Source organism: Panthera pardus, unplaced genomic scaffold (genome assembly GCF_024362965.1).
Source record: "Panthera pardus isolate Hobbes unplaced genomic scaffold, ASM2436296v1 HiC_scaffold_12, whole genome shotgun sequence".
Classification (NCBI taxonomy): Eukaryota; Metazoa; Chordata; class Mammalia; order Carnivora; family Felidae; genus Panthera; species Panthera pardus.
In genome coordinates this window covers 113,889,290-113,913,765 of record NW_026526677.1, presented here as the reverse complement: position 1 = coordinate 113,913,765, position 24,476 = coordinate 113,889,290, and the positions used below count along the sequence as shown (strand labels likewise).

Genomic DNA, 24,476 nt, shown 5'->3' with positions numbered 1-24,476 from the left:
TAACCAGTTTCTCTGACCAGAAATTCACCGCAGAAACAATAAAGTTTACTTTCACAAAATAACAAATAAAAAAAATGAAGACCTGCCCTTATAAATACTGGTATAAAATTAGCACCAAAACAGACTGTTTCATTCCAGATTGTTCACCTTACAGTGAAACATCTCATTAGTATGGAAAATAGGATGGACGTGATTTACTGATCATCAAACTCAGGGCTGCAAAGCCGGCTCGGGACACGCACAATTCAGCACAGCAAACCAACAAAACAACCAGCCAAACAAACAAAAAGTATTATTGTCTTAACTTCACCCAGATAATTCTAGCCAAAGCAGGTGTTGCGCCTGAACCGCAGCCTCCATCCCTCGCTAAACACACAGCAGGTGGACGGAATTTAAAACTACGGAGGACTTGGGTCACTGAAAAGAACTTAGCCTAGCTTCCCGACCACTGCCCGGTGACCCGACCGCGACAGTGGCTGACAAAGGGAACACGGAAAGCACGCGGCGAACCCCAGCTTCCCGGCCCTTCCCCAAAAGGACCCCCTCACCACCCCCACCCCGAGAACGACGAGGGCCCTGCGCCGGGGGCGCGCACAGCTGGCGGTGGCACGAGGGCTGCGCGGCAGGTGCGCGCCGGGGCAGGTGCCCACCGCGCGGGGCGGGGCGCATCCGCGGGGGCGCCCGGGGAGCAGCGCGCCCCCCCGCGACGTCCCACCTCGCGTCTGGGGGCCTCAGTCCGCGGCCGCGCAGCCCGGCGCTAAAGGGCTCCGCACACCCGGCGGGCACGTGTGCGCAGGAACCCGACCCAGCTTCCAGAAGGGGGGGGCCCGGGGGCACTTACCCCCCCCGCCCCGGGACACACCAACTTCGGGGCGCGGGAAGGGGACAGGAAACCGCGAGCCCGCGCCTGGGTCACTCAACAGGTTACGCGCCCCTCCGGGCCTGCTACGGCGGCCGGCCCGAGCCTCAGTTTCCCCGGCCACGTCCGGGGGGGCCCCCCGCGCGCACAACCTTCCCGGGGAGCCCGCGCCGCCACCTACCGTCCAGGCCCGCGCTGTCCACGGCGGCCTTCAGCAGCGCCAGCACCAGCAGCGCGCATAGGACCAGCGCGGCCCAGCCGCCGCGCGCGCCCGCTCCCATTGTTCCGAGGGCGGGACGCGTCGGCCCCGCGGCTCCCGACCGAGCGTCCGCCGCGCCGCACAGCCGCCCCGCTGCGCACGGGCGCCGGCCCCCCAGATGCCCAAATAGGGCGCGGGAGCCGGCTGGGGGCGGGACGGGCGCGCAGGGGCGGGGCTTGGCGGAGGGAGGGGGCAGGGCCTGGTGGGGAGGCGGGGCGGGGGTCGGCGTGGGCGGGGTTTGGAGGAGGGGCGGGGCAGGGCCGGCGCGCGGGAGAGGGGCTGGGGCTCGAGGTGGGGCGGGGTCGGAAGGGGAGGCGGGAAGGGGCAGGGGCGCGGGGGCGGGGCTTGGCTCGGGCAGCGGGCCCAGCCGGGCGCGCAGGGACGGCGCGGGGCGGGGTCGGGGGCGGGGCCTGCGAGGCAAAGCAGAGCGCGGGGGCGGGACCTGGCGGAGGCGGAGGAGCGGGCCCGGGCCGAGTAGGAGGTGGAGCTCTGCTGGGGCGGGGCTTGTCGGGGGCGCGGCCCGGACACCCGGACGCTGAGGCGCCAGGCCCCCTTGCCTCGCGGGCGAGCCCCAGAAGCTTCAGCGGTTTCCTTTCTTCTCGGAAGTGGCGGTGTTGTTGTCGGGGACCGGAGCGGGCGCTGGGCCTCCGGAAGGAGTTGTTGGGTGGTGGTCGGTGGGGCCCGGGCCGCGTGGCCCAGCGGCACCGGGGAAGCTGCAGACTGGCTGAGCTGCGCGCCCCGGGGGAGGCCTCTTGTTGGGGTCGTGACCCCCTGGACTTTCTCTTCGGGGGACCCAGTCTCAGCTGTGGTGGGGGCTCTACAAATTCCTAGTTTAAATCCACACATAAAACAGCCACGATCTGGACAGGTGCACCCCCCTTTACGCCACTGGGCTTTCGGGAAGGATCTGCATCAGTACCCGTTGTAACAAATCCCGGGAGGAGCTTGCTTTTAGGACAGAAGCCATTATGTTCTGGGCCGCTCTTCCCCGACACCATTTCAGCATTTCGGTCTTGTAGGAACGATGCACTTTCCATGGGGGTCCTGTACCCCACGCTGTACCTCATCCTTGGCCGCCCGTGCCCTCCAGCTCTGTGCCTGCAGAGCCCAGTGGAGAGGGGAGCCAAGCAAAAGCCGGGGAGTGGAGCCACCCAGGCCCTGCTCCTCCCTTCTTTCCCTCGGGCCTGCTGCCCAGTTCTCATGGAATAACCTGTTCGGAATAGTTTGGGGCCAAGTCCCTCTCAAGCCGATGGCGCCGATTCCACTCACTTGTCTTGACTTGCAGTGACTCTAAAGTCAGCTTTTTGTTCCTGCTAAGAGCCCTGAAGGGACCTGTAGGCACTGGTAGCTGATGCAGGACAACGACAAAGAGTGAGTGGGACCCCTCAGCTGAGATGGAAAACAGCAGGATCTAGGACACTTAAAATCCCTATGAATCCCCAAGCTACTGCTCTCTACACGCTGCAGATCTTTGGTATCTGACCCAGATTTCATGTCATAAAGGCCACATCGTTGCCTTGAAATGTTAAGTTCCCAAAACTATGTTAGGAGGGATATACTTACTGATCTCACAAAGTCCATCAATATGGACTTGACTGATCATAGAGACTGAAGAGGGCAATCTATCCCAGCAAGCACTCCCTGGCCTCCACCCTGCAGCAAGCTCCACTGGGGAGTCTGGGTTAGGAATAAATTGTTCTGGCAACTGCTTAGCCCACTGACCAAGCATTTCACAGCCCAGGTTCAACGTGCCTCTCCAGCCTTGGTTTGGCCACCCACGCACACGGGAGGTTTCCAGTTCCTTGGCATTGGGACACATTGTTTTCTCCTTCTGAAATGCCCCCCTCTGTTCTCTCGACCATCCTACATGTGAGTCTTCCTTTCAGGCTCGGTGTACATGTACCTGGGAATCTGAGGTAGAATGGAAGATGCCCCCAGAAGAGAAATGAGAAAGTCTGGAAGACAAAATGTGAACATGACAGTTTCTTCTGGAACTGACCTTGACCTGAATGACCTCCATCCTGTTGTCTGATTTCCGCACCACCAGCTTTGCTTTGGTAGTAACGGCACAGAACTGTGGGTGGGCCCACAGTTTCCTCCAGTGTGAGGGGGCTGGGGAAGGAAGGGACCATGTCCTTCCTGTCCTCCTGCAAAGTCCTAGGGGAGGTCTGCCCTCCCCGGGGAGATCTGCTTCTGCTCCCACCCCTGCACCATTAGACCCTGCTGATGTGAAAAGTTCAAACAACAGCACAGGAGCCCTTGGCGATCTAGCTGTCCCCCACCTTCCCAGCCTCATGTCTGGATCCCTCTCTGCAACCTCATTGGACTCCTCGAAGTTCTCCAAATGTCCCGGGGCCTTCTGTGCCCTGCGTGTTTGCTCTTGGTCTTCCTTTTGCCGGGATGCCTTCTGACGTCCTCTCCTGGTCAGTTTTCAGTCACCTTTCGAGTCGAGATTCCCTTCCTACCTCTTCTTCTCCCCAGTCACCCAGGCAGGTTTTGGTGCTCAGATCTCCCCGCTCATACTTTGACCAGCTTGGTCACCCTACTTCTACCCTCTTCCCACAGCAGCCAGAGTGATCCTTCTAGAATATAAGTCAGATGATGCTACTCCCCTGCCTGCCACTTTCCAGAGTTCAAAATCATGGCCCTGCGCAACATGGTCCTTGGCTGCTCTTCGAGCCCCATTTCTTGCCCTCTCCCCCTTCACTTACTCAGCCCCAGCCTCCTTTTAGTTTTTTAGAAATGCCACATCAGTTCCCACCCCAGAGCCTTTCTGCTTACCACCCCCTCATGTCATTTAGCTCTCTGCTCATCTCAGAAAAGCTTTTCTTGGAGACTGCACCTCACAGTTTTATGTGTCTTGGTGGCACCTACCACTTTCCATCGTTACGCTCACGTATATGCTCAGTGTTTGTCTCTCCTCCAGGGATGCAGGTCCCATGAGAACCGAAGACTGTCTCTGGATGCAGGTTTCTGGTTCGGCTCCTATCCTGTATTGCTGTAACACAGTGGACACTGGTCGTACTTATGGCCACTCATCATCTTTTGAATAGCTTGTCTGCTTTTCTATCTCAAATCCTCAGCCTTCTTTGCGGCTGGGCTCCAGCATGTGTCAGAGGCTGTGCCAATCCGACTCGTGCACGTGAAGCTTCAGTCCCGGTGTGAGCAGGCAGAGGCACCAGGCCGGCCTGGAGCGCCCAGCTCTGTGGATTCCAACAGCAGCAGACGCAGGGGGCTGTGAGGCCAGCAGTCACAGCAACATCCCTTCCCCGGGGGACGGGGACATAAGACCCAGTGTCTGATGCAGATGTGGTACTGGTGGGGAGCTGCAGGGGAAACAGTTTCTCACGGGACCAGTTCTGCAGGGTTTGGGGCATTATTCCTGGAGGCTTAGCCTCCGTCATGATTCTCTACACCATCCACCAATCCTGAGAGCCACCCAGCATCTTCAATGTCCTCCTTTCCTGCCAGGTCAGCAAGGGGCAGCTTTCCTTCTCCTGTCTAAGGACGCTGGCTCTATCCAGTTGTACACGCCTTTCCCCCCACCCCCAGGTGGCTATAATCTCCACTAGATGCTTTGTCAATGCTGCGTGCTTACAGTATGATGGACAGTGTCCTGATGGACTTGGCAGTCTCGTGGGAGGACAGACGCCATGGGCAGAGTCTAGTCACTGACACAGAGGGTGGTGGATGCCACGATGTGATACTGGACCAGTACGCACTGGAATGAGGGTCTGTGTCTTGGCATTTGTACCTGGGAGTGTAACACACTTTCCGTCATAGAGAAGGCATTCAGTGCGTGTGTATTTGTGCAACGAACGTGGGCTGGACATAAAGAGAGCAAACTACGGTACTTTTCTCCCTCAGTCATGTTTTCCCCCACCCATTCTGTATTTCCCATACATCTGTGTCTTAGACGTAAGGTCACCTGACGATGAAGTAGAGACTGGGACCATCGTTCGTTCATTCATTCATTCATTCAGTCAATATGCAAAAATTTACTGAACTCATGTCATACACCAAGCGCGGTGCTGGGTGCTGGGAAACAGCAGCAAATAGCACAGATCTACCTGCCTCCTAAAATGACAGACCCCAGTGAGTGGTTGGAAAGGGCAGTGGTCTCCAGATAGGAATGACAGAAGCTGCTTGTTAAGTCTGCACAAAAGACACGGAGATTTCATGTTCCATCACTGCAATTCCTTACATCCCATGGTCAATTTTTATTCATTCAAAGACAAAGAGGTAATAAAGGAAGGCTCGTCCGGTTAGGTGTGCACAGGTAATTACCTTCTAACTGCACATAAACCAATCTGTTGATAAATCAGTATTTGCATGAGGAATGAGCCCGAGTTTTCCAGACTTGGAGACCGTGAGGGAGCAGCTAATAAGACAAGGCAGTGGGAGGACTGAACAAAAGAGTGTGGGTTGGTCTGTGGCCATCTCCCTGCCGCTGCCAATTTCCTGTCAACTTCCATGTTAGCAGATCGACAGCACGGGAGCATCCACTGTGATTAAGTCTTCACAGGGCGCGCGGATTCTCTGGGCCTCCTCCCTCTCCTGTACTCTGCTGCCTTCCCTTGTGTGCTGGAGCCCCTGCTCTACTCACACCTTCTTCCTCCCTCTGCTTTTCGTTCTTCCTTCGTGCTTCTTCCCCCAGAGTACAATTAATTCAAAAGGATCTACTGGGTGTCTATTTTGTATTCAATGCTCTGCAGGATTCGTGCATTAAGACAAGAGCAAAAGAAAGAACACAAGAAGCAAAAACCAAGTAAAGGTGAAGATCCAATGGCAGAGACCATAAACTCCTACACAACTGGGTTTTGCTCTCCAAACCAGGAGATCAGAGAAGAAAGTTCCGGGCAGACGACAGTTTAGAAGGAATGAATTCTCCAAAAGGGAGGGGGGAGCTGTGTCTGAAACCACAGCACTTGTCTGGGGGAGAGGAGGGGGTGGGGAGTTTTCGGTGTGCGATCCGGGCAGGATCATGTCGTGAGGATGGGAGGAAGAGGAGATACGAGATCAGAGGTTTCTGGCGGTGGACACGGGGAAGCCCCCTGAGCTCTTTCACGGTTAGTCCCTGCTTGTTTGTCAGACCTTCTCTGGAGGAGGCCACGGGGATTCGGCTCACTTTCCTTTCCTCGTTCAAGTCACAGCTGACCACCCCGGCTCTTCGGTGCCCTTCCTTCCTCGAGCCTGCATATGGACATGGTCGCGAGTCCCCAGGCCACCGCTGCCAGCTGCACGGATCATAAGCCCTTTCTGTGGCCAGAGTTTCAGGGCTAATCATGATGAAGAAATTGACAAAAGATAAAATAGCTATGATGAGGAAGTTAAAAAAAATCTGAAATAAAGTCATTACAGTTTTTTATCTAATGTTTATTTATTTTGAGAGAGAGAGGGAGGGAGAGAGGGAGGGAGCGAGAGAGAGGGAGACGGGGAGAGAGAGAATCCCAAGCAGACTCCGAGCTGTCAGCACAGGGCACAATGTGGGGCCAGAGCCCACAACCATGAGATCATGACCTGAGCCAAAACCCGGAGTCAGATGCCTCACCGACTGAGCCACCGTGCACCCCACAAAGTTCTGACAGTCTTGACCCCTGCTCAGTAGTTCCTGTCTCCCACCGGGGAGATGGAGGAATAGGCCTTAGCTTTCATCCACTCCACAGAAGTTTGAGACTGAAGGCACACACATACACACAAGGCCCCGCCAGAAGTAAGCGCTGTGCTGAGGAAACAGCAGTGTGATGTGGAACTGGGTGGTTCCTTCAGGACAGGTACTCAGGGGAGTTTTCTCTAAGAAGGTAACTGTCAAGCTGAGTCCTTAAAAGGAGGCCTGTGAAAAAACCAAGGGAAGTACATTTCAACCAAGCCTGGGGTGTTGGGAGAGCAGAGAGGAAGCCACTGTGGCCAGAGCTTGGTGAGTAAGGGCAGAGAAGCACAAGATGAGGGTTGGGGTTATTCAGGCGAGAAGTGTGGATTTTAACTTACATATGATGGAGAGCCATTCGAGAATTGGCAAAGTGATATGTTATGATTTATATTTTTAAAACAGACTACGCCAGGGGCTCCCGGGTGGCTCAGTCGGTTAATTGCCCACTTCAGCACAGGTCATGATCTCACCGGCCAGGAGTTCGAGTCCCGTGTCAGGCTCTGGGCTGACAGCTGAGGGCCTGGAGCCTGCTTCAGATTCTGTGTCTCCCTCTCTCTCTGCCCCTCCCTGGCTCTCTTTCTTGCAAAAATAAATAAACATTTTTAAAAATTTAAAAAATACAAAAATAAAAAAGACTACACCAGCTTTCTAAAGGAACAAGAGTAGAAACGGGGAATCTTGTCCGAGGCCTACTGCGTGGCGTCTCCAACCACCATAGAAGTGGCGACAACGGAAGCCGCAGATGGGTTTGGGATGTGGACTGGGTGTGGAGTCGGTTGCACGTGGCAGGTGACAGAAAGAGAGATTAAGGCTGACCCCTCGGTTTGTGGCTTGAGCACCTGGGTGGGCGATAGCTCCACGTCCCATTCCCTGGAATGGCCACACGCATTCTCAGAACTTGGCCTCAACGTCCCTCTGTCGTCTCTAAGTCCCGCAAGACAGCCTCTCTCCAGAACGCGGGCAGAGCGAGCCACGGTAGAACCAAGTTTCGATGATCGTGTGTTGGTGTCTCCGTGGTCAGCGGTGCTCTGTCTGGGCAGCGCTGGGCGTTACCGAAGTCCACTGTCACCCAGGAGAGGTGCACGTGGGGTATCACTTGCAGTGACAGCAGACGGGACGTAAGAACTATAGCTGAAGAGACGAAACTGGTTGTTGGAGGATCATTGCAATGCTGGGGAAATAGAACAGAAAGATTCCAACAAAAGCCCCCTCTGTAACAACACAGAAGAGAAAGAGAGCATGGTTTCAATGCTGGGTAGGCATGATCAGCGATAGCATGGGTGTAAGCTACAAGTAACTACAGAGTCTGGAGAGATTTTCACGTAAATTTATACAGAAAGTAGGGGAGAGGCAGGAGAGACGAGAGGATAGACCCTGTGATGGTCTCATCATACCCGAGGGAGACTGTGAGCTGACTCAGTAAGTGTTTACACTTTCAGGGGTCAGGAGGCCCAAGACTTTGCTTTGTGAGATCACAAGCTCAGGCCACTTTTACCAGGTCTGCTGTGTCCTCAAGGTGACATCCTGAAGAAGGGACGGTAGGGAGGCAGTGGCCTCCATCGTCAAAGAAAACTCATCACTGTACCTTTTCAAGTGGCCACGTAATTTTTCCCAAGACCTTTCATGTAGCCCACCCCAAACAAATAATACATGATATATGAGAATTTCATCATGTAATAAAAGCAAGGTAATACATTATAGGCATTTGTGATTTCTCCCAGGCCTTCCCCCCAGTCCTAACTAACTCCTAAGTCCCCTTCCAGGAGAGGGGGGAGTGTGCCAGCCCCATCCTGAACCTTTCTTTAAGCAGAAGCAGTGGCCCAGGAGAGAGGGGCTGAGCCAAAGAAGCAAGAACGGATACCAAGATGATGCAAAGGGCTATAATTTATTGGTCGGAAGAAGCAAAAGAAAAGCAAAACGAAGAAACACAGGGATGACATTTAGAGGGAGTTTTCGGTGACGCTTTTGAGACCGGGGCTTTGAGTCACCTGTGGGCTGAAGACTCCCAGAGAGATGGATGGGGCCAAGTGGATGAAGCGCTATTACGTTACATGTGGAATTACACTCAGTATTCTTCAAGTTAGGCAAAGATTCGGATGACGTTCAAACGGCCTGTGATTACTGAACTAATTTCTTACACGGAACGGGAAGCCCTTCAGGGACTGGGTTGGGTCACCCCTTATCCGAGACTCAGGGGAGTATTAACCTCAAAGGTGATGTGAAGTCAGTAGAAATCATCCACAAGTTCTTTGAGGGGCACCTACTGTAATGACATCATGGAGGAAGGAAAAGAATGGTATAAGCTGTGGCCAAACTCTTGAGGCTCTTATATTTGGATAAATGAAAGTTTTCCATAGGACACATAAGTAATAATATACCACCAAAAGGGATGTCATAAGACTATGAGGCCTGCTGAGTTGGTAGGAGGGTTTGTCTGTGGTTTGCTGGGTATGAATAGCTCTTTTTCCTGTTCTATTTTTTAAGTTTGCCTCTCCCAAACTGTAATAATTTTCTTAAACTTGAAGATTCTACAATTCCACCATATATACCAAACAAAAAACACCATTCTTAGAAAAAAAAAAAAAAAAAAAGCAAGGGGAAAAAGCACTCAGGGGTGATAGTTCTCCAGGTAATCTTTTTTTTTTTCCTTTCCACTTTTGTTAATTTTCCCATTTTTCTAAAGTTAAAATTTTTACATATAACGTAATACTTTTAAGCCTTAATTTTAGAACTGTAAGTGTAATAATGATAAAAAATGTGTTGGGCACCTGGTTGGGCACTAGATGAAAGATAAGCATGATTTAATCTTCTCTTGAGTTTAGACCCGAGGAAGAAAACAATAAAACAAAATTCTATGATGGAGAGCGAAATCCAAAACTTATTCAAATTCTTTCCCCCAGATATATTAAGGAGACTCTTTCCAAAGGTCCGGTCTTTGTGCAGACATCGCTGCCATTTGCCTGATCATATGACTCGTATCTTGGTGAGGTCAACCTCGGAAAGAAGATCGTCCTGGGACTTCAGTATTTGTTTCTGATCTCAGCCCTGCAGCTGACTTACCGTGTATGAGGTCAAGCTATCTAACCAGTTTTACTCTTGACTTCTCCATCGTAAAAACAAGGGATTTACATGCGCCGCTGGTGGTAATGTAAAATGCTGCAGATGGCGTGGAAAACAGATTGGCAGTTCCCCAGAGTCCAATACAGGATTATCCTATTACCCAACAATTTTACTCCCAGGTATATACTCAAAGGAATGAAAAATGGACTCAGATGTTGTAAATCCAATATTTACAGCATTTTTCACAATATTGACAAAGGGAAACGAGCGTCCATCAGCAAAGGAACAGATAAACCGAATGTGGTAAACGCATGGAAAATGTTCGACACTCAGTTCCCTACACCAACAAGCAATGCTCAGGCACCAGCTGTATGCGCTACAGTTTAATTCACCTCTGACACTACCGACCTGGAGAGAGCTTCAGATGGCACAGGTGAAGGGTTCAATTCCCCCACCCCCAATACACACACTTCGGTGGCCAGCTGCCCGTCACCCCGGTTGTTAGCCGTGCTTCTGACCGACTGGCTATAAATCAGAGGTTCCAAGGGCCTGTCCTTGGGTTCGATTTACTGGAGTGGCTCACTGAACTCAGGAAACCCCTTTAGTCACTGGAATACTGGCTTACTATAAAAGGACAGAACTCAGGAACCACCAGACAGGCTTACTATAAAAGGACAGAGCAAGGAATGGGGATAGAGCACGGGGCTTCGCCTGCTCCAGGGAGCCACTGGCCCCCAGATCTCCACAGTGTTTACCAACCGGGATGCTCTCTGAACCCTGTCCTTTCTGGGTATTAATGGAGGCTTCATTACATAGGTACGGTGATGCAATCATCACCTGTGGGCCGCGTTTTTACCTACAGCCCCTCTCCCCTCCCTGGAGGTCAGGGGCTGGGACTGCAGTCCCCCCGTTCCGTGAGTCACCTGGCTGGTGCCCCTGGCAACGAGTTATCTTGCTCTAGTGACTGAGGGACTTTCCAAAAACCACCTCGTTAACATAACAAAAGACACCTTGAACTTTCTCAGACTTCGGAAGTTCCACGAGTTTTATTTAGATGCTGTCCTGCTGGAAAGGGAAATGAGGACCAGTATGCACGGGGTGCCTGGCTGGCTCAGTCCGTAGAGCGTAGAGCGTGCGCTCTTGATTTTGGGTTGGGCGTGGAGCCTACTTCAGAAAACAATCCCACTATACACCATACCATGGAATATTCTTCAGCCGCAAAAGGGAACAAAGTTCTGAAACATGGATGGGCTCTGGAAACATGCTAAGTGAAATATGCCAGATATAGAAGACAAATATTATGTGATTCCAGTTAGTGATTTAGAAATATCTAAACTATCTTTGAACTCATGTTCTAGAACACCATGCCGAAGGGCTCATGAAAGAAGAGCAAGCCTATGTGGGCCATGAAGGATGTGTTGTAACTAGTCCCCTAGACTCCGCGAGGACAGTGGAGCCCAAATATGGCAAGTGGGAGACTGCGGGCCAAGTCCAGCGGGGAGAGGTGTTTTGTTTGGCTTTTGCAGTTTACCAACATAGCACTTAAGATTTTAAATAATTTGTTGCTAAAATGTAAAGCCCAGGAGTATCGTGATAAAAAATTCTCATGTCTAATTCCTCTTGAAACATTGAAAGATGTAGTCCCAACTAGCTAGAGACAGTGCTCGCCCCAAACATCCCTCCCTCTTTACTTACTCCCAGCTGGCCTCACTGATGTTGCTACCTGACTTGCCTGTCCTGTGGCATTTGAATTTGGGGCCCCTCGCATCAACCAATGATCGGGTGAATTGTTTCTGAGAGCCCTACACTTGGGTTGTCAATGCTTTAAAAGCAAAGTGCCAGAGAAGTTTTTCTTAATTTAGTTCCTTTCACCTCATCTACCACACGGAAGGGACTGTTCTGGGCTACCACACAGGGTTTCAGTTTTCTGTAACTGACACAAATATATGTGAATAATTTTGTGAGCACAGAGTTCTAAAGAATGCTTAAAATAAAGAGATTTTTCATGCATGAAGTCTCTGAAGTTTGATCACTGCTTCCTTGAATATTCAAACATTTTATAACAACGTTTAAAAGCCTCTACTTTTACTAGGTTTATTTTCTATTTCAAAAGGAGTCGTAAGTATCACATGAAAGTTGAAAGACAATTTAAACAATACACAGAAGTCTGTAAGAAAAAAAGTCCTTCCTGTTTGACCTCCCTAGGGGTAACCACAGGTGTTAGGTTTTTTCTCTCCAGACCTCTGTTTTTGTTTGTATGTGTGTTTTTGCACATACAGTTATGCAGAGATTTGTACATGCAATTATATGAACATGGAAACATACAACAGGTTTTTTTCCACAAAAAAGAATTACACTGTAGTTATTGTTTCACAACTTGCTTTTTTAATTGGACAATATATTGTGATCATGTTTCCATAGCTACACAAAGAGATATGCTTCCTCCTTTGCGAGGACAGCGTGGCATCAGTGCATGGGTATAGTTTATTTAAAATTAATTATTGGGGCGCCTGGGTGGCGCAGTCGGTTAAGCGTCCGACTTCAGCCAGGTCACGATCTTGCGGTCCGTGAGTTCGAGCCCCGCGTCAGGCTCTGGGCTGATGGCTCGGAGCCTGGAGCCTGTTTCCGATTCTGTGTCTCCCTCTCTCTCTCTGCCCCTCCCCCGTTCATGCTCTGTCTCTCTCTGTCCCAAAAATAAATAAAAAACGTTGAAAAAAAAAAAATTTAAAAACAAAAAATTAATTATTTTGACAGATATTTAGGTTATCTCTGATTTCTCCTAATTTAAATTTACGGCACTGCGCGCATCCCTCAGCCAATATCCTGGCGACACGGAAAAAGTGATTTTGAGGAGTGTATTCTTAGCAAGGAGATTATTCAGTCAGAGCATGTGTGTTTTAAAAATTCTGATCAGCATTGTGAAATGTACTTTCAAATTTATATTCCCACTCTTGCTGACACTGAACATTACCTCTTTGTCTTTTGCCAACGTGATAGGCAAGTGATGGAGTCTCATTTTGTTCAATTTGCATTTCTCTTTTTATTAACTGAGACAGCACACCTTTGGTTATTTTATTAGGCATTTGTATTTCCTCTTCTGGGAACGACGTGTTTACATCCTTAGTTGCTTAACTCTTATTTATGTACATGAAAATATATCTATAGATCTATAAACTAAGAGATGTTGCAAAACCCAGCTTCTGGCTTGGTGAGAATGTTTGCTCTTGTTCCTGGCCAGTGTATCAGCTTCCTCTTGTCGTGGCTTGTAGATGTCTGAATCAACGGTAAGATAAGTAACTTCTGTTCTTCTCCCAGAACAACTAGCTTGGTGTGGTGTGTAATTTAAAAAGAAAGAAATGACAAAGGTCTCTCACTGGCCTTTAGAAGATCGCAATCGAATGCTATGAAATTCACATGGGAGCAAGTACAGCAAAAATAATAAAAATCAATTGCCTTTGATCAGTGCTTTGCAGTTTGTGTTCTTTTGATAAATAAGGTGTAAATAAATAATGAAAAAATTAGGTAAAAAAGATAAGCACCGTAACATAACAGGGCTTTAGGGGAAAGAGAAATAAATTGGTGCTGTGGGGAGTGGTATTGTGGAACAGGAGAGAATTCTGAGGACAATGGAGAGATGGAAGATAGGATGAGAAGGATTTTTGTGGGTAGAAGAGACAGAACAAGAGGGTGAGGGTCTATCTGGGAAAGAAAGATCATTGCCCTCTGAATTGAGCATCGCATTTGGAATGCCTGGGAAGTGGCCACAGCAGTGAAGAATCCTCTACCAACTTTTCTTCCTTTGAGCACCATGCTACCGTTAACTCAATCTTGAGGTTATATTATACTTTTTTTAAAAAATTGGGTTAGCAATACTTATGTTGGTCAAAATAGACCTTAAAACAAAGACTGTAACAAGAAACAAAGAAAGTCACTACATGATGATAAAGGGGACAATCCAACAAGAGGAGGTAGCAATAGTAAATACGTATGCACCCAACATGAAAGCATCTAAATACATAAAGCAAATATTAACAGACATAAAGGAAGAAATTGACAGTAGTACAGTAATAGTAGGATCCTTTCATGCCCCGCTTACATCAATAGATACATCATCCAGACAAAAATCAGTGTGGAAATAGTGGCTTTGAATGACACACTGGGCCAGATGGACCTAACAGATATATCCAGAACATGCCCATCCCCAAACAACAGAATACACATTTTTTTCAAGTGCACATGGGACATTCTCCAGAAGAGATTGCATTTTAGGCTACAAAAGAAGTCTCAATAATTCAAAAAGACTGAAGTCATACCATGCACCTTTTCTGACCACAACGCTATGAAATTTGAAGTCAACCACAAGAAAAACTCTGGAAATACACAAATACAGGCAGAGCAAACAGCATGCTACTAAGAATGAATGGGTCAACCAAGAAATCAAAGAAGAAATTAAAAAATACACATAAACAAATGAAAATGAAAATATAACAGTCCAAAATCTCTGAAATGCAGCAAGAGTGGTTCCAGGAGGGAAGTTTATAATAATGCAGGCCTGCTCAAGAAATAAGAAAAGTCTCAAATAAACACCATAACCTTACACCTAAAGGAACTAGAAAGAGAGGACCAAACAAAGCTCCAAGCCAGTGGAAGAAAAGAAGACAGAACAACGGGGAGAGTGTCTGTCTGGGAAAGAAAGCTCACTCCCCTTTGAATTGAGCATGGCATTTGGAACATTTGGAAGTGACTGTGGAGGGAAGGATGCCCTATTAACTTTCTCCCTTTTGAGCACCATACTCCAGTTAACTCAATTGCAAGTTATTTCATGATTTTTTATCAGCCACATCTCATATGACTGGTTTATATTGAGTTTGAGGTGAACAGAAATCTTCTGGTGTTTGCACATGGACCTTGTCTGTGACCACAGGAGGAAGATGCCACGTCTGAACCATCCTGTCCCTGACACAGTCACACGGTCACAGCAACATCCGTGAACTCACTGATTCCTCCGTTCACCTGTTACAACGTTCCAAAGACAGGTATCCCCGCCCACTCTGCATTAGGACTCTGTGCCCGGTCCTGGGGACACGAAGATGAGAACGTCACGTTCCCTTCCTTGTGGAACACGAGGACCCCCACAGGCTGGGGGAAGGGAAGGCTTAGCTGCTCAGCTAGCTGCGACACTCCAGTCTCCAGGTGTCAGAGATAACACGTCGGAATCCGAGTTGCCTGAGGGCCTCCGGGTCTTGTGCACTCTCGTTACCGAGCGCTGGCCTCGCTGGGTGCCTGGAGCTCAGGGACTGGTGACGTGAGCTCCTGAGGAGGTGGTGACCCACGGTCTCATTCAGGGTGGCCTTGGTCTTAATTTATACTGTATTTTGTATTCTATCTGTTCACAGGTGAGTGGGCTTCAGTGGAAGAAGGAAGTTGTACTGAGGCTTAAAATATTATTTCTTATTAACCAGATGGCTTAGGTGACCCTCTAGCATATCAGAAAGGTGCTATGGCTGTAAGGACAGTGGCATTATAATCTAACATAGTTAGATACAGGTTACTTCTTTGAAGGTACTTATGTTCAGACTGTCTGGTTTTGAATTGTCTTGTTGCTTGTTGTAAACCATAAGTTTAACAATAATAAAGTATCTAATTTTCAACTCCCTGGGTTTCTGTATTAACAAAACAATTTGTATTTTCCCCATATCAAATAAATCAGATACTGTATTTATAAAACACCAATGAAAAAGCCTGACTTCAGGGTTAAGACAGGCACAGTGAATGACACTGCCGTTAAGTGTTAGAAGACCGGACTTCTGGCCTCATTTCTGCCACTTCTAATTGTGGAGCCCAAGCCACAGACGTATAGCTCTAGTTTCCTCTTCGGTGAAATGAGAATGAGGAGTACTGATAAATATGTGTGTGTGTACACATACATACACACACACGTTTTGGAAACAGCTTATTTTTTTTAAGTTTAGTTATTTATTTTGAGAGGGGAGGGGAAGGGCAGACAGGGAGGGAGAGAGAGAATACCAAGCAGGCTCTGCACTGTCAGCGCGAGGTCTGACGTGGGGCTCAGACTCACGAACTGTGAGATCATCACCTGAGCCAAAATCAAGAGTCGGACACTTAATCGACTGAGCCGTGCAGGCGCCCCAGGAGGACTTATTTGACAAAGGAGTGTCTTATGTCCCATCCAACAGCAACGTGGAACCGTACCCATGAATTCAGGGGACACGAGCGTGTGCTGACTCCAGAGATGTGAGGCTGGGCATCTGCCCGGCTAAACATACTCACTGTGGCGTCCAAAGCCCGATTCTCCATCTGTCCTTGCCTCATCTGCAAGCATCAGGGAAGCCCCTTAGTTTCTCAGAACTTCCATTTCTTCAGCTGGGATATGAGAATAATAAGAGCACCTCTGTCAAAGTGATGTTAGAAAGAAGACATGAGACAATTCATAGAAAACCCCTACTGTTGCATCTGGCTCAGCAAGTGGTCAGTGTTACTTCTGTCTTCGTCTAAAACACTTAGGTCTAGCTTCCCTATGCTTCCTAGGAGCATGGTTTCATATGGTTTCTCCAGTAAGGCTCAAGCCTCTAGGATTATGCAAAAATGTTACTGATTTATAAATATTGTCACTGACAGGTGCTGGATAGCAGTAATAATTTTAATAATTTGGTCAGAATTATAATTTGAATGAAATCAACACAATATAGCTCTTATGAGTGGCAGGCGGTTCTAAGAACGTTACATATATTAACTAACTCAGTCCCCAACAAGGAGGGGTACTATTATTATCATCCCCTTTTTATACACGAGGAAGTCCAAGGGACAGGCCACACAGCTAAGTGGAAAAGGGTATTTAAAGCCAGGACGTTTGCGTCCAGAACTCATGCTCTTAACTACTTTGTTTGACTGATTATTTTATTTTTAAAATTATTATTATTTTTTTTAATGTTTATTTATTTTTGAGAGAAAGAGAAAGCGTGCACACGTGAATCGGGGAGGGGCAGAGAGAGAGGGAGGACAGAAGATCTGAAGCGGGCTCTGTGCTGACAGCAGTGAGCCTGACATGAGGCTCAAATTCACTAACCGTGACTTGGTGACCTGAGCTGAAGTTGGGTGCTCGACTGACTGAGCCACGCAGGCGCCCCTACTTTGCTGACTGTTTTATAAAAACTGTATACACTCCTGAGCACGTATTTGCTTTAAACATCAGAAAGTTTTAAGCAGTCTGGGAAACCCTAGAATTAATGATGAAATATGAGAGGAAAGACCAGGTAGACTAAAACATTAAGATTTTCCATGATAATAAAGAGAGAGAACACTAAATAAAGGGAACCTTTTTGAAATGAAATCAGTGAAACTCTGTGCGAATGGTCAAGTAGAATTACCAGTGTCACTGACAATACAACATCCTAGACACCTCAGTTGACTTTCACAGCGAAAACGCATACAAATGTTGGATAAAGGATAAAGGGACATTTAGAAAACTAGACTTCAACAAATTGATGAAGTTAGGAATCTTCAAAGGCTAAACAGGAAGTGAGAAAAGCAAAAATACAAACAGGCCAAAGAGCTGGCTTTCTCCATGAGGACCTTTGCTAAACCAACCTCTGGTTTTCAAGTGACGGGGTTCAGGACACACTACCCTGAAAGATGAGGGACAGCGTTAGAAGAGGGCAGAAGCGGGCGGTCTCTCTGGCCTCCCCTGACCCTTCTCCCCGATGCAGGTCATGAGACCCTCCAGTGACAGGGGTCCTCCCTATACGAGGAGAGAAGGAGCAGCCTCACCTCCAGGGTGAGGGAGAAGAATCCCAACAGGCAGGCCTGGCTAGGCCTCCTCCAGCTCACCCCCTCATCCCCTTTGTCCTAACCCACTTGTCCACCCTGTCCCCTCGCCATCAAACCTGGTGTAAAAACGCTGGTCATTTCCCTATGAAAGTTCTCAGGTCACGTAAAACTTCTATTAAATGAATTTGTATTATTTGCTCCTATTAATCTGTCCTTGTCGGTTTACTTTCCGGATCCAACCAGGGACCCTGAGAGGGGTGGAAAACTTTTTTCCTCCCCTGCAGGAGCCCTTGAAGGACACAGGGGCCAGGGCCTGGGAGAGCAAAGAGCAAAGGCCTGGAGATTCCAGTGTCCTCTTAGTTTTCTTCCTCTCTCTTTCCTTCTGGAAGCCGGTCACATACCAGTCATCATTCCTGGCCCTCCTCCTTCAGCCATGCCTCTTCCTCAGTGGGTAGGAAGTGTAGTCGCAGGAGTCTCCTGGCGGCCTGGGGCCTCCCTCCCTCTAGCTGGCTCTGCAGCCTCGACTCTCCCAGCTGCCCTTTCCCAGGCACTGTGCCTGGGGGGAAATGGTGAGTCAGAAGTTTCTACTAGGGACGAGTGACAAGCAGATGCGAGTAGAGACAGATTCTTTTCTGTCTTCCCACGGAAGAGAAAGGTGAGCCTCCCATGCGCTCGCCATCCGTTGTAGGAGCGTTAGCGCTCTGGCATTTACCTCCCAATTTAAACTTTCATTTGTTGTTTCATCCAATAAATATTTATGAAGGGCCCAGTCTGTGACAATTGGTTAAGTGCTGGGGACATACGAAGGGAGGTGAGACGTATTCCCTGCCCTTCCAGAGCTTGAGTGGAACTCTCAGGAGTGGGCTGTTTCAAACTCCAGCTTGCAAACAAAGCGCGTGAAGCTCGGAGAGGCCAAGGGAAGAGTGGTCACAGGATTAAGGCTGCACCTGTCCCTTCTCTGGCCCTCGCTCCTTCTACCACACCCGCCGCTCACTGAGGATCTGTGCTAGCGAAGGCTTTTGGGTGGAAAATGACAGAAAAAGAAATCGAACTACCTTAAACTAAAACAGGAATTTGGGAATTAGGAATGAAACCAAGCCCTAGGAAGGGGAAGGGAGGGTGCGGGCTCCAGGGGAGACCTGGCCCCAGGGAATCCTACGGACAGTGTTGAGAGTCTCTCCCTTGCTCTTGTATCTTTTGCATCCCCATAGTTTGGACTGACCTGTTACCTACTATGTCAGACAGATTCTCTCCAGGCATGTGGGGGGGGGGGGGGCGGCTTACCGGCAGTCTGTCCTGCATCCTAATGACGCACGACAAAGGAAAAAAGGCTACTTCCCTGCTACCTACAGTTAGAACAATTCTGGGGAAAGTGGATATATTCTATGTGTACCATAAGCACACCTCTGGAGCCGCCCTTGACACCAGAGGGGTGAGGAGTTCTGATCGGCTCTACCTGTGTCCCCCTACTTCTGTAGCCAAGGATGACAATGCTTATAATGGAAAGAAGGGCTGGTGGCCCCAATGCGGTCGCAGCATGCTGAGAACAGTGCCAACACTCAGTAGGTACCTGATGACATCAGCCAAAAAAGAAGAAGCAATCCCAGTAAGGGTCTGGCACAGCACCTTTACGTCAATACTAATGGTACCATCTTCTAATATTCAAATGCTGTATTGATGAGCTTTGTTCTACTAGATAGCCTCTAAAAAATTAATTAGGAAGCCTGTCCTGCTTTATTCTTGTCTAAATAACATTCGATATATATGTTCCTTGATGTTTAAAAAAAAAAAATTCACCCATAAAAACATTGGGAACTAGGTTTTGGAAAAGGATGCTGATACTTATTTAAAATTCTTTCCTGGCCGGGGGGGGGGGGGGGGGGGGGCGGGGGGGGCGCCTAGCTGGCTCAATCGGTGAAGCATGCGACTCTTAATCTTGGGGTTGTGACTTTAAGCCCCACGTTGGGTGTAGAGATTACTTAAAAATAAATAAAAATTAAAAACAATAGAATAAAATAAAAATTCTTTCCTGGGTATTGAGTGTATTTAAATTTGTATAATTAGTAACATATGATAGATATTCAAACTACGTTAGTTTCCTCTCCAACTGGAAAACAGAGGAGATTGTAATGCTAAAGATGACTGAGAAAGGGTATAACTTTAAGGTGACTTAAGAATTTTAAGAAGATTAATATGAGAGCAGTGCTGAAAAAGAAAAGTATCAGAGAACGTTTTGGGACCGTGCTTCTCAAACAACTGGTGATGAAGAACCAACTGCTTTTCTCTTTTAAAAACTGAATGCTGATCACTTGTAAGACACTATTATGAGGAGCAGGAAAATAAAATTTGAGTAACTGGTATACAAAACGCAGCCCGATGCCCTACTTTTAGATTCAATAAAATCACTCTCTCACACTACTGTAAATGTTTCTAAAGAGTATTTCCGTTTCTTCCTTGCCTTGGGTTGGACTGGGAATCACCTTTTCAGGGAGGGGAACTAGCAGCAAGGTTGTGCAATGACGCCCGTGTCGGCACCGTCAAAGACCACCAGGCTCGCGCCTGCTCCTGAGCAAGCAGGGTTATTGCTCAGTGTATCCAGGGAGACAGTGCACCCTGCAACACGTTAGCAGGAAGTGACTGAAAAGGACTTTTTGGGGAGGATTTCGGCTTCTGTTAGGTCATACTGAGACATGGTTGGATGCTGTCCTCAAGCAGGGGCAATTCTATGAGTGGGTACAGGACGAGGACAGGGATAAACAGAATCTAAAGCTTTCACTGGCCCAGAGACAACGGCCAGTCATTTCCGCTAGGATGGAAAACATTTTGGTTATTTTTGTGGCTTGGACATGTTCCTGTTTTTGTCTGTGTTCAGACAAGCTCACGGAGCCGCCCGGTCTCAGGATGTTCTGCGAAACTGTTTGTGCACTCACTAGCGGTAAGGGCCAGGCCAGCTCCCAGAGGCAGGGTGACTTTCTCTTTCCCACGGCTGTGAGGGGACACGTGGGCTGTAAAAGGTTAAAAACATTTGAAGGTAAAGGAACCGGATGTGGGGAGTCACTCACATGCAGGGTTTGTGCCCCCGCAGGCCTGGGCTGGAACTCAAGAGTCTGCATTTCTAACCAGTCACCAGGCCCAGGCGTTGCTGATGATGCCAGGGCCAGGCCATACTCGGAAAACCGGTGAGGTTGGTGAAGGTTATCAAAGGTGGGGATGTTTACAGGAAGGAAAGACCTATTGTAGTTAGCCGTGTTCCCAGGATAAAGTCTAGAGCTTTCTGGAAATACACTGGTGTGGTTCTGACCCTGGGCTGCACTGTGCCTGTTCCTGGTTTAAATGACCACTCTCTGAGGGGCATGTTCACAAAGGAAGATTCTGTCCAAAGTAATGGGTGCAGATGGCTGACAAATAAGTTTGTCATTAACATGAAAATAAGTTATGTGTTTATGGTCCACATTCCAGGAAGTTCCCAGTTACAAAGAAGCAGATCCATTTTAGGAAAATGGGTTTGAAAACCAGCAATTCAACTGGATTATCTGCAAACTGACTTATTCACAAGTAGATGTTGAACTAAATGCAAAGTAACTCTCACAATCCCCTTTTTACCTATTTTATTCTGTCGCCTTAAGACAGAATTCCTTTTGTAAGGAAGATGTAATTGCTTACCCTTTTGAAACATATACATGTCTGTACCCAAAAAATTGAGTTTCTGCCTGACTTTGTTTATTCTTTCCTGAGACATCTGGTGAAGAGAGGAAGTGGTAAATAGGGTGGAAACGGCGCAATCTCTAATTGTTCTGAAAAAAGGTTTTGACTTTCCTCTACATTTGGCTGCAGAGGGGATAAAAGAAACCAAGTGTGACCTATTATGTGCTGGCTACTTTATTATGTTGACTGGGTTACAGAAGAACTTTGACCAAGTCCTTGCCCTCAAGGAGGCTCCAGTCCATTGGAGGGACACAGCCACAATCAGCTAGAGAGAATAAAGTGTCACGGGTGTTGTGACAGACATTTGGATAAGGACGTTGAGACTGGCAACCACAGATACTAAGTGAGGAGGGAAGATGGGAGAGGACAGGGGAGAGCGGAGGCAAAGTTCACAGCAGAGCTGACCTTGGGGTTGAGCCTTGAAGTGGAGGAAGGACTGAAGGAGGGCGAATCCCGGAGGGAGGCGGCGGGGTCAGCCTGTCCAGAGGGCGGGGGCGGGGAATACCAGACCTGTTCCCAGCGAGCCGGCGCTAACCCTCTCGGGGCCGGGGCAGGGGCACAGGTACCGCGGCCTGGCTGGTGGCCCTGCGGTGACCCCGAGGTCCTCGCACACGCGTGAGCAATGCCGTCCGTGTCCCACCGGCACCCCTGGAGAGTAAGACGGAAGAGGGGACTCCCTTCCGTGCCGCAAGGGTCTCCTTCCCGAGATAAAGCGCATCAAGACGAGATGGGAGAGAAGGCACCTCCCGGCCGGCCCGGTCACCGGTGAGCGGTGCGGGGTCGGGGCCCGCGGCAGGTGGAAGGGCGGGGAAAACCGGTGCGGAAGGGCCACCCCCGAGAGACCCGCAGATACAAGCCTGAGCCCCGAGCCGGGATCCGCTGCAGGTTTGCAGCTAAGACCGGAGACCTGGGGACGCGAGAATCATGACCTCTCTTCGTGGCCCTCCCCCGTGGGGCAGCGTCACGTGGCCTCCAAGCTGCCGGCACCTCGGGCGGAAGAGGGCCAGCGTCCGCCGCCCCAGCAGCTCGCACCCCCTCCAGTCACGCCCTGGGGCCGCTCGGGCCCACGTGGCCTCACCTGCCTGTGGTCCTCGTCGGCACCGTGCTGTCGGCTCCGCCGCTTCTGGCAGTTTCCCTGACACATTTAGGACGCTGGAATATTGGCCCAAGCTCTGAAACCCCGGCGCTGAAGGAGCTGGTCCCAGGGGAACCCCTCGCGTTGCGTCTGGAGGCCTGCAGCGTCCTGGGTCCCGCTGGCCCGTGCGCATGCGCCCCTCTCCCCGCCCGCCTGCCGCCGTCAGCTCCCGCCCGCCCACGTGTGCGCATGCCCACACGCGTTTCTGACACCGGTTCTCCCCAACGTCCAGCTGCGTGTCCCACGTTTTCACTCAGCCCCACGCTGTGTCCCTGAGGAGGCCTCAGATCCCACCCGGTCAGGGCTCAGTCCCGGGACTCTGTTCCTCAACCCCCATTTCAGTTGTGGGTCATGAGGGGTGGGTCCCCAGGGTCCTCGCGACTTCTGTCCCCCTTGGCTGGACATCTCGCGATCGCACGCTCGCCCTCGTCAGAGTAAAGCATTTGCTAGGGCAGCTCTCAGAACTCAGGGAAACACGTTTACCCGCTTGTTAAAGGACACGACAAAGGTGCAGATGAACAGCCAGACGAAGAGTCGTGTGGGGTGAGTTCTGGGAGGCCCCAGAACAGGAGCTTCTGGAGTTGGGGTGTCACCCTCCCTGAATGTGGATGTGTTCACCGACATGGGAGCCCCCTGAGCCCCTTGCTTTAGGCATGATCAGTCCATTTTCAGCCCCTCTCCCTTCCCGAGAGAATGGAGGGGGAGGGTGCTGAAATTTCAAGCTCCTAATCCTGGCTTGGTCTTTGTGGTGAAAGGAGACCCCCCCCTGGGGTCACCTCATACAAGTAAAAGACACTCCGATCAGCCAGGACATTACCAGGGTATCAATCAGGAGGCCTGTGCCAGGAACTGGGGGGAGGAGACCAACACGTATCTTTTCTGTCACTTCGTGGTGGTGTGGCCTCACACGGGGTCCCCTGCCTCTGGTCAAGATGGCTTTGGGATTCTTCTGTGCAGTCTGGGGGCGGGGATCCTGGCTCCGCTTCGTGGATCGCAGGGACGGCAGTCACTGGTGCTGGAGTCAACTTACTTTTGTGTAGATGTTAAGAGTTTACTTTGCACTTCCAGCTTCCCAGTGAGGCGAACGTTACGATTTCTACACTGCCAGTGAGAAGCCTACAACCCAGACAGACCAGGTAAGTTTACCCTGTGATTCGGCTCATGCACAGCATCAAACCCACGTCCGTCGTGGCAGGCTCACCCCGTGGGTAAGGCCTTGTGGGTGACGGGGGCTGCTGTTAATAACTACCAGGAGAGGAGTGTGGGCAACTGGTTATCTGTCTCTTTTTAAAAGAACGAATTGGAATTTGGGTAATCGTTTTTACTTTCAAAAATTCTCCATCTTACTGATTTGTAACCTTAGTTTTATTATTTCTTTTCTTTAGGAAGGATAAGATTGCCATTGCCTTTCGTGAAGCCAATTTAACTCTCATATGAAAACTTGATGAAAAACAGTACACTAGAAGTAGATTACAGTCCAGTCTCACTGGTGAATGCTGATGCAAAGATCCTAATGTGGACTAGCTCACTGAATTCAATGACTAAAAGAATATACTATATTGTGATAAATTATGGTTAACGTTTAGGAGTGTAAGGAGAAAAATACTACATTAGAAAAAAACTATTAATGTAATTTCATATACTAACAAGCTAAAGAAGGAAATACTTAGGAACATTTCAACAGATGCACAAAAAGCATCTTATTTACTATGTAAGTTAGTAGAAAACTAGAAACAAAAAGAAACTTCCTCAATGGGATAGAAAAGTATTTATCTTTTTACCTGGAAACACTTGAAAAGCATTCCCTTTAAGATCTGGAACAATGCAAGATACATGCTGTTGTAATGTTCTACATAACACTGGAGGTTCAGGCCAATGTAATAAGACAGGAAAGAATACTAAGAAATACAAGGATTGGATGGAAAGAGATGAGATCATCACAGTCATAACTATTGTGATCATTTACACGAAGACTAAAAACCAACAGACTTTTGGAAATAATAAGAAAGGTCAATATTAT

General features: G+C 49.0%; 1 protein-coding gene and 2 long non-coding RNA genes across 3 annotated transcripts in view; 1 reads left to right on the top strand and 2 right to left on the bottom strand.

Annotated features, from left to right (window-relative positions):
- Window positions 1–1,238, bottom strand: part of TMEM123 (transmembrane protein 123) — a 58,511-nt gene extending 57,273 nt beyond the window's left edge. Inside the window, exon 1 of the mRNA XM_053900577.1 lies at window positions 1,041–1,238. Coding sequence (XP_053756552.1) covers window positions 1,041–1,140 — 100 coding nt within the window. The 5' untranslated portion in view covers window positions 1,141–1,238. The remainder of the gene's footprint in view (window positions 1–1,040) is intronic.
- Window positions 1,239–15,795: 14,557 nt separating this feature from the next.
- On the bottom strand, window positions 15,796–22,580 carry LOC128776228 (uncharacterized). The gene is made up of 3 exons (XR_008421338.1): window positions 22,400–22,580; window positions 16,120–16,212; window positions 15,796–15,925 (listed from the first exon to the last, which is right to left on the bottom strand). It is a non-coding gene; the product is annotated as an uncharacterized LOC128776228 (long non-coding RNA).
- Window positions 22,581–23,513: 933 nt separating this feature from the next.
- LOC109257541 (uncharacterized) lies at window positions 23,514–24,025 on the top strand. The gene is made up of 2 exons (XR_002076013.2): window positions 23,514–23,592; window positions 23,842–24,025. It is a non-coding gene; the product is annotated as an uncharacterized LOC109257541 (long non-coding RNA).
- Window positions 24,026–24,476: the final 451 nt, after the last annotated feature.